Source organism: Furipterus horrens, unplaced genomic scaffold (assembly GCF_987537825.1).
Source record: "Furipterus horrens unplaced genomic scaffold, mFurHor1.1.pri manual_scaffold_7, whole genome shotgun sequence".
Lineage (NCBI taxonomy): Eukaryota > Metazoa > Chordata > Mammalia > Chiroptera > Furipteridae > Furipterus > Furipterus horrens.
In genome coordinates, this window is record NW_028327177.1 from 138,894,605 (window position 1) to 138,904,436 (window position 9,832).

General features: G+C 50.1%; 1 protein-coding gene across 1 annotated transcript in view; it reads right to left on the reverse strand.

Moving 5' to 3' along the window:
- Positions 1 to 474: 474 nt before the first annotated feature.
- KIF9 (kinesin family member 9) overlaps positions 475 to 9,832 on the reverse strand; it is a 35,855-nt gene continuing 26,497 nt past the window's right edge. Inside the window, exons 14-21 of the mRNA XM_090284644.1 lie at positions 9,665 to 9,755; positions 9,047 to 9,180; positions 8,043 to 8,234; positions 6,733 to 6,947; positions 3,141 to 3,317; positions 2,731 to 2,846; positions 2,208 to 2,312; positions 475 to 773 (exon numbers count right to left, since the gene is read on the reverse strand). Coding sequence (XP_090140770.1) covers positions 723 to 773; positions 2,208 to 2,312; positions 2,731 to 2,846; positions 3,141 to 3,317; positions 6,733 to 6,947; positions 8,043 to 8,234; positions 9,047 to 9,180; positions 9,665 to 9,755 — 1,081 coding nt within the window. The 3' untranslated portion in view covers positions 475 to 722. The remainder of the gene's footprint in view (positions 774 to 2,207; positions 2,313 to 2,730; positions 2,847 to 3,140; positions 3,318 to 6,732; positions 6,948 to 8,042; positions 8,235 to 9,046; positions 9,181 to 9,664; positions 9,756 to 9,832) is intronic.

A 9,832-nucleotide genomic window follows, 5' to 3' on the forward strand; every position in this document is an offset into this window, starting at 1 on the left:
ACAGAGGCCATCCAGTCCAACCTTCCATCTGGTGCAGGTCCTGCGTGCTCTTCCCCAGGCAGCCTCCCAGTGTGCGGCTCCTGCTGCTAACTTCATGTGGCACTGCTCTCATTTTAAGGCTTCTCTTATTTTGAGATAAAAATCTGCCTTTCGGCTATTTCTTCCTTGACCCAGTCCCATCTTATTGCTAGTGAAGGAGGGTCTCCTGCCTTCACTGGCTCAGAAATACACAGAGGATGCTCTGAAAACCTACAGTCTGAGGGAGCTGTGAGAACCGGGGCTCCTCAGACCCCACTCACCCCCAGGATGTCCATGCAGGAAAGAGGCTCACCAGTGGGCCAAAGGCCTGCGAGGATGAGCCTGGCTGAGCTACTTTCCCCGCTTTCTTACTGAAGACTCAGTTTTGACCTCACCTGTATATCCTTCCAGACAGGAAATAAAATACGTTATTAGATAAGCACTAAAAGTCCAGACTACAAAGTTATTTTATTTTGTCCCTGCATATACGACAGTGAATTGAAACCAAAAGTGTTCTGTGAAGATAAACAAGTGTGTCCCCAGAAGGATGTTCCTTCTGGCAGGCAGGCCACTGTGTGTTCTCTGAGCCAGGCCCCAGTCTTGGAGCAGACTGGATGGAACTCTGGGCAGGTAGTTCAGCAGCTCCACTAGAGCAGGCGGGAGGTGCTGGGGTTTTTGTCCTTCAAGGCACTGGCCACAAGTCCCTATTTTCTATGTGCCTGCTGGAGGCCCATCATGGTTTTCAAGTAATTGTGCTGGACAGAGAAAGGAGAAAACAGGAATTGATTAGGAGGTGCACTCTTAACAAGGACTCAGAAGCCATGCCACTTTCATCCACCCCGTCATTCTTCCTGCAAACATCAGCTTGGGGACGAGGATTCCCTCTGACTAGCCCCAATTCTGTGAGAAATAAAATTCCATTTTTCATCCTCAAGAAAGTATGTAAAACTTTTAAAATGGTGTGTCAGGCATGTTTCAAAGGAGACGTGCATGTCTCAAGGGCCCACTTGAAAGTTTGACAAGAATTAGATTCAAAAAGAAAAGGTAAGGGTTCTATCTCCAGATGGTGGGGGCCCATGTACTCTGAAGGGCCCTTCCTCTGCAAATCAACTAGATGCACGAATCCTGCCCTTGTAAAGCGCTGCTAGGCTCCCAGAAAGTAGGCGGGAAAAGTGAGCTGAAGCAGAAACAGTGGGCAGTGAGCAAGCAAATGCTAGCGCCAACTTGGAATATGTAGATGAGCTCTAGATTCCCCACAAGGTTGGGGAACTGAACCCGAAGCTCTCACATTAACTGGAATTCATTTTTTCCCCATTTTTTAAAATTGTGGTAAAAGACACTTTAACCAGTTTTAAGTGCACAGTTCAGTGGTAGTAAACACATTCATAATGTTGTGCAACCATCACCCCCATTTATCCCCATAACTCTTTTCATCTTGTAAATATAAAACTGTCCCACTAAATCATGCGATGGTGCAGCAGGCCCCCCTCATCTGAAGGAGATATGTTTTAAGACCCTCAGTGGATGCCTGGAATTGAAGATAATATATATATATATCTGAAATTGAAGCTGCCACCTGCGTGTCCTCGGGGATGAAGAAGGACTCATTGTACCAGATATCAAAGTCTGCAAGGAGGAGGGGAGACAGCACTGGGGGGGGGGTCCCTGAGGAAGCACGTAAAGGCTGTGTACCTGTCACAGGTTCACCCTCCATCACTTCACACGTCATGTTTTTTCCTATACTTAAAGGAAGCACTTCAGGCTTTTCTTTGGCATTTGTACATCGCTAGCATCACAGCTCTTCATTCAGTAAAGTAAGGTGACTCGAACACAAGCACTGTGAGGCCCTGACAGTTGATCTGATAACTGGGATGGCTACTGTGGACCAGGGCGTGGGCAGCCTGTACAGCGTGGATAAACTGGACAACGGGATGGTTCACATGGGCTGTCTTAGCACTCACCAGCCTTGTCCAGGCCTGGCCATGGTCGGTGGGACCCCTAATGGGTTCAGCCCAGTCCCAGGACTGTGGGGCTGGCAGAAGATACCCACTGACTCTGGGTGACTCTGGGTCTCCCTGAGCTGGCACATTCTTCCTCTGCCCCTCTAAAGATAGGAGTGTGATCCTGGGTGTCCTAGTAATGAGGTCCCTGAGGTCCTCCTTCCTGGAGACATGAACCCCCCGAGTTACCTTTTGATCTGTCTTGACTTTGGCATTGTAGAAGGAGATGGAATCAGGGCCATCAGGCAGCATCGTCTGCTGCAGCTGGCTGAACTTGTCCTGGTCATCTTCTCCCTAGGGGAGGCCCAACTCTGGGTACTGTAGTCCCTTAAGCCAGGCATTGTCAGGATTCGCCCTGACCAGGCCCGTGGTGGACATCAGGGCAGCCCCTAGCGAGGGGTTTGCAAGTCCTCAGCCATGGTAGCTCACAACCTCTCAGGCCGTGTTTGCCAGTGTCATTACAGACACCCTGTAACTGCCATCTGAACAGGATGAGCCACCCAAAACACTGACAAAAGTAAGAGGTGTTATATCAGTGTCCCCATCCTTGATAACTGGGTAGAGACCTGTAGCTTCCCACGTGCCTGGACAGCTGTGGGAGAGGCTGGGAGCAGCCCATACGCTGCCATGTTTGGGGAGAACAGAGGACAAGGGGCACTGCCCCTTGCCTCATGCTCACTGATCATCCCCACCCCAACCTTGTGGCACTCACCAGAGACACAATCCTGCTGGCAGGTACCATGCCTGGCCGGATGCTGCTACCCGTTTTCAGTGCCACCTGCATGTCCTCAGGGATGAAGAAGGACTCATTGTACCAGATATCAAATTCTGCAAGGAGGAGGGGAGACAGCACTGTGAGGGAGGGGAGTCCCTGAGGAAGCACGTAAAGGCTGTGTGTACCTGTCACAGGTTCATCCTCCGCCACTTTCTTCTCCAGGGTCTCACATGCTCCCATCTCTGTCTCCTGCCCACAAAGTCCTAGAAACAAACATCTGAAGCCCCTGCCCGGCCCCTGCCTTTGCCAGAGAGAATCTCTGAAGCTGCTTCTAGAACCCAGGTGGCAGCCCTGCCCTGTGCGTCCTGGAACCTTAGATGGCCAGCCAACCTTCCCAAGAGGCACACCTGTGAGTAGGCGGTGGCGACACTGATCCACAAGGTGCTGGCAGTACTGGATCTCAGCCCTGAGGTCACGCAGGTCCTGATACTCTGAACGGTACTGCTTCTTGAGGTCTTTGAGCTTCAGGATCAGCAGGAATTCCTCCTCATCGATGATAATCAGCCCCTTGTTTTCATACTCACCTGTAGGAGGAGGGAGATCAGGGGATGAGGTGCCCGCCTGTGGTGAGGGGAGGAAGGCAGTCCAGACAGGAGAGAGTGTTGGCAGAGCACAACACAGGAGACAAGGCGAGGGCACCACATGGGGGTGCACAGAGCAGTGGGAGGCAGGCTACCGGGGACAGGGATCTCAGATCAGAGGGCCACACTGGCATTTCTAGGATAAACAGGAGGGGTGAGCAGGGGAGAGGGGAGAGATGGCCCATGCTTCACACTTATTTTGATTTTATATCCCATCAGTCAAAAATATTCAGTAGCACTTCTGTCATACGGAAGTTTACCTTTTTTGTAAATTATATACATGCTGCCATCACCAGCTAGTTCCACAAGGCACTTGGGCAAGGTTCCTTATTAGCACCAGTGCATGTAATTGTCAGTTTTTTCAATTTATTGATTTGAGAGAGAGAGAGAGAGAAACATCGATTTTGTTCTACTTATTTATGCATTCCCTGGTTGATTCTTTTGTGTGCCCTGACTAGGATCGAACCCACAACCTTGGTGTGTGGGGATGATGCTCTAGCCAATTGAGCTACCCAGCCAGGGCCAGATTGTCTTCTTTATGATTTGAACATTCATCAGCTCCCTTCTTGTGAGAGACGATTAGATGTCTGAATCATATTGCGTCGTTGTCAGAGGCTCCAGGAGGACAGGAATGGATTGTGCTATTGGTCCTTTCCTCCACTCATGGTCTCTTTGTATGGACCTTTTAAGATCTGTCAGTTCGATGAGGATTGTTGGATTACGACGAAATAAAATGGTCTGTGCAGCCACTCACCCGGCTCTCCACTGCCCATGGCTTGAAAGCTCAGAAAAGGTGTCATGTCAACCACCCCAGGGAGCAGGACTTCCACCCCAGGATCCCTGGAAAGTGAGTCCTGCATGTATGGCTGGGTGCATGAGGCAGTCCCCAGATGTTGGAGGGAAACGTTAGCGCTTTGGATGAAGTTTGCTGGGGAAAAGGAGGACAAGTTAACTGTCACTGACACCGTTAATGGAGAGGCAAGGGTCCCCATTCAAGGTGCCTGGAGTGGGGCAGTAGTCCAGAGCCACCTTCACCAGGTCCCTTGCCTTCAGTGCAGAGCAACGGTGTGCATGGGATGTCCCTGATGAGGCCACTTTGATAAGACACAGATAGTTCCTTCACAGAGTAGTGTCTTCACAGGACTCGGGGGGGGGGGGCGGAGGTGGGGGGGGTGTGTCTCTGAACATTGTTACTATCCAGGGGTTAGTAACAGTATCTCCTGGGTATCGCCAAGGAATAAACTTAAAAGAGTTGAACTTAAGATGATTTTTCATTTTTCTTTCACAAAGAGCTAATTAATAATGTTCTAAATTCACTGACCTTTCTTTGCTGATAAGTAGCTGCCAATCAAGGTAACCAGCAGTTAGTTTTTAAAATGAATTTACTTGATCTGTTCCTTCAAAATAAAGATATTTTATTTGATATTTTAAAACCAATGGGAGCTCTGGCAGATGTGGCTCAGTGGACTGGGTGCCAGCCTGCGGACTAAAAGGTTGCCAACGTCAATTCCCAGTAGGGCACAAACCCGGGCTGCGGGCTGTGTCCCTAGCTGGGGTCGTGTGAGAGGCAACCAGTCGATGTTTCTCTTGCACATTGATGTTTCTCTCTCTCTCTCTCTCACTCTCTCCTTTCCCATTTCTCTAAAAATAAATAATTAAAATTAAATTTTTTTTAAAAAAGGAAAAGAAAGGAAAAAACAACGAATGGGAAAATAACTGCTTTGGAGAAAAAGCAAAAATGTTTTTTGATGCTGATAGATAAATTTTTTAATATTTTCAAATATTATTTCTTCTTCATCTCATCCTTTAAAAATATCCATTTTTAGTCCTGGCTGGGTAGCTCAGTTGAAGCACTGTCCTAATGCGCCAAGGGTGTGGGTTCAATCCCAGGACACATACAGGCATGAACCAGTGACTGCATACATAAGTGGAATAACAAATCGATGCTTCTTTCTCTCTCCATTCCTCTCTGTCTAAAAAAAAAAAAAAAAAGAATCACTAAAAAAAGTTTAAATATCTATTTTCAGGTATGTTTAGGAGTAAAAGATATGTCAGCATAGCATTCATATTTATTATTTAAAACAAGTAAATATGTAATAAGGGGTTGCATATTCAAAGGAGATGTGGGCAGATGGAACAAAGACGTGTTTGCTGGTCCTATAAGATCTTCACCCTGGAGGTTCTTGGCCAGGGCTTGCCTGGTGCTGCCATCACCCACCTTCCTGTTTCCCAGACCCGTGAAGGTCTTGGCCCTCTGGAATAGTGTGTCGTGGTTGGTCAGCAGGGTGTGAGCACAGCGGCACCAAGAAATTGGAAATAAAGTTGCTGAGAAGTAAATGAGTAAAACACACATCCTGTGAGTGAGATGATCCACCTGACCTGAAGAAATAAACCAAGAGACATCTGGAGATGTCCCAGGTCATCAGTGAGATCATTCATGAAGACCAGTCTGGCATGGCATTGTGATTCAGCAAGGGAAAGCCCGGTGGCCTGTGATGTGCCCTGTCTGGAAAAAGACAATGGGACCAAACCAGGAATGTGAATAAGACTATGGCCCCTGAACCACAGCCTCAAGAGTTGGAATTGTCAGTCACTATTTAAAAGGTGGGTTCTGGGCCCTGCTCCAGATCTACTGAGTCAGAACCACTGGTTGACACCTGGGAATCTGCACGTGACCAGCCCTTCTAGGTGAGTCCTCCGCACACTCACGCTTGAAGTTTCTTGGCCCACAGTGCAGGTGTGGGCAGTGTCTGCCACTGGAACAAGGGCACCAGGTCCAAGTGGGCGCCCCCTCCACATGTGGGTCCCTGCTCTCTGAGCCTGAGGGCTCCCACACACCTGCCTTAGGAGACGAGTCTTTGCCACGCCAGCATGGGTGTTGAGGGTTTGGCATGAGGAATGGTCCTAGGGACAGTGAATCCCTTGGCCCTCTGGTATGTACATTCTCATTGCTGTCCTTGGTTCTCAGGTTTCGAACAGCATTCCCACCCCAGGCGGACCACTGTGGGCAGTGAGGAGCCCACACCAGGACCCAGGGACCTTGTGGGAGACACCAGCCACCTTTCTACCTGGGGAAGCCCCTACAAGACCAAAAGCCTATATGGGCGGAAGGCCTAGCACCTGGATCTGAAATAAAGCAATAATGGGGGGGACCCACAGGAAGAGGCGGGCTGACAGGGAAGGACTCTGTGGCTTCCCAGGGCTGACTAGAGCCAAGTGATGACCCAGTGATGAAGGCTGCACCCCAACAGCTCCAGGTGGCACCTTCCACCTCAGTCCTCCAGTGCCCGGGGCTGTCCCATCTGAAGCAGGGTGACAAGGATCCCACAGGCCCCAGCCATCATCCCATCACATTTACCTTGCTTCTCCCGCAGTGACTTCTGGACATCTAATGCTTCCTTGGTCGCGTCCATCTCCTGCTTGATGGCATTGATGCGCTGTGTGGTCTCACTGGCCCTTTTCCTCCGCTCGTTCAAGATGGATTTGTTTTCTTTGAAGATGCGGTTGATCTCACTACCTCGCTCATTCTTAAAATCCTCAAAGGCCACAGGCTTGGAGGGTGGGGTGCTGGGCCTGAAGATGGAGTGGAGTGGGGGAGAGAGGGGGCAGCTGTCTTGGAGCCACCAAGCACTTGACCTTTCTTCCCTGGGGCTTTGTGAGCAGGAGGCCAGAATTCCTGGGCACCACCTCCCCCAGATGGGGCTAAACTGTAGGACTCATTCCCTCGGCTCTGTGGTACTCAGCAGACAAGGGCACATGACCGCGGTGGAAAATGAGGGCAGCAGGGGAATGGTGACACACAGAAAGCACAACAAACCACTCACTCAGGAACCACACTTCGGTGTGACTCCTTCAGGGACTTCTTTGACAGATTTTTAAGCGTTTGGGGTCATGCAGTATATATGATTTTACATCTTTTTTTTCCTAAAGCATTCCTTCATGCTATTACAATTTCTTTGAGAACTCTAGTTAATGAGGTGTAAGATGAAGTGCTGGGGCAGGAGGAAGGGACTTGTCTGTGCCTTACTGTGAAGTGGATGGATGGGAGAGAAATATGGACATGTAATGAAATAAGTATAGTAACATGTTAATTGCAGAATCAAGGGGGTGTACAGTTCTTTCAGCTTCTCTGAATGTTTGAAAATGTTCACAAGCTGAAGGAAAAAAATTCTTGATGCACATCCTTGTACATTTCAAGGGAGGAAATAATTTACTTAGAGCCCTTTCCCTAATGTTGGCTATTAAAAGTGTTTTTAAAAATGGCTTTTTTGCCCTGGCTGGTGTGGCTCAGTAGACTGAGCACTGGCCTGTGGACTGAAAGGTCACCGGTTCAATTCCCAGTCAGGGCACATGCTTGGGTTGTGGGCCGGGTCCCCAGTTGGGGGTGTGGGAGAGACAACCAATCGTTTCTCTCACACATCAATGTTTCCCTCTCTTTCTTCCTCCCTTTGCCCCTCTCTAGGATTAATTGATTGATTAATTATTGTGTACCCTGGATGACTCCTGATGTTGGAGCATTTTGCATGTGTATAGCCACCATGTTTCTTCTCTTTGAACTGTGCTCCTAGTCTTTGCCTGTTATCCTCCTATGTGCAGGTGCTCTTTACATGTGGGGGTCACACTCTGGTTTTGGATGGTTTGGTGCAGGAGCTAGCGTTGGATGGTCACCTGGGTGGGCGTAGCTCCTCCTTTGAAGAGTCCGAGGGCAGGGTTTCGACGTTGGAGGTCTCCCGGTCCCGCAAAAGCATGTCTTTCACATCTCCGTCCTTGGAAGATGGGGTCAGTTGAGTCTTGGAAGTGGAAACATCCACGTCCTTGCCACTCGCAGGGCTGCTGGCACCTTCCTTTCTTGCAGAGGCGCTAGAAGGAAAAGGTAGGGAGGCCCCGGGGCTCAGCCAAGGGCAGGGAAGTGGCCTCGGTACTGGCAGGAGTGAGCTTTCTCAGCCCTCATACACCAGAAGCACCACCCCACTCAGCTATTTGATCATATACCTGGGCCAGAGGACAAAGAGGATGACCCGAAGCCATAAGGGTGAGGAGAAAGAGGAGAGCACTTTTCTCCCTTTTATGAGAATAAGGAACCACCCCTTTAGCAGTCTCAGCAGGAGACACCCGGGAAGAATGGGCCACTCTAGGTTTGAAAGCAGTGACCTGGGGGTGGGCTGCAGGCTGACCTCAGGAGCAGCAGGACTGCTGCGGGATTATGTAGTCACACAGGCATCTCTGGGAAGGAGCTGCAGAGCCTCCACCCAGGGTGGGTCTGTCTGCGGACCAACAGGAAAGCAGGACCGGTCTGCCTGCTGCTCTGACCAGTCCACAACCTGCTCTCCCGGCCTACATCAGTGCCCACCCCAGTCCCCGGGAAAGTGGCCAGCTGCCCTCTCCAGGTGATGGCACATGGGTCCTCCCTCCCAGAGGCACAACTGCGCAGGCCTGAACTGACAGGAGGACGCCCCCAGCTCTTTCCACTATTTCCTCCTCTTTTCATTTTCTTGCAACAAGGGTGCTTTGGTTGGGCCACACAGATGTTGCTAGTATTGGCAGCAGTGACATGCACTGTGACTGTGCAGTAGCTAAGACTCCAGGGGAAAAGGGAGACAGTTTGTCCTCTCTTTCACCAGCCCAGGAGGGCCAGGTGCTGAACAGGCAGAGGCAGCAGGAGGGTCCCTCACCTGAGCTGCTCTTTCAGTGTCTTCTTGGGCTTGGATTTCCTCCCAGGTTTGGCAGAGAAAGAGGCAACCCCAAGTCCGAAGCCTTGTCCGTCAGGCTCGCCCACTAGGTGACCGTCAACATCCACAAGCCCTGCCTGGGTAGAAGCCAGCCGCAGGGCTAAAGGTTAGATTTAGAGTTTGGGCCCTTGGGGACCCAGTATGTAGGGGCTGAAGGCTTAGGTGAGCATGTTTAGCCCATGCTACTACTACTGCTGCTCCTGCTGTTAGCTTCATGCTGTCCCCAACAAATCGGTCTCTGACCACCCCATTAACGGTTCACTTTCCACCTCAACTCCTCTCATTGGTCTGGTATTTTATTCCATACTCTGAGGATCTTAACACCTGTTCCCAACCCAACTTCAGGAATTGGTCCTGTTTATTACTAGCCTCGTCTCCAATTTTGGAGATCATTTTGAATCGTTGTGGTTTACTCTTGCATAGGTCACCCCACACTCATCCTGGTGTTATCTTTATCTGTTCCTAGATCGGCTTTAATGCAGGACACTTGCTGCCTCTGGAAAGGCCTGCGGGTAGAAAAGTCTGACGGGAATGCTGTCAGCGAGAGGCAACCGTGCTTACCTTCTGGACAGCAGAAATGGCTGCAAAGTCGTTCTTGTCTATGAGGGTGTACTTCCGGCGCAAATGGGACTCCACTTCCTGTTCCTGTTGGCTTGGGAGAGACAGTGACAGAAAACTTCATACCTGGGGCCATGCTGAACCATGTACTACAGTTAGAAGTCATCGGGG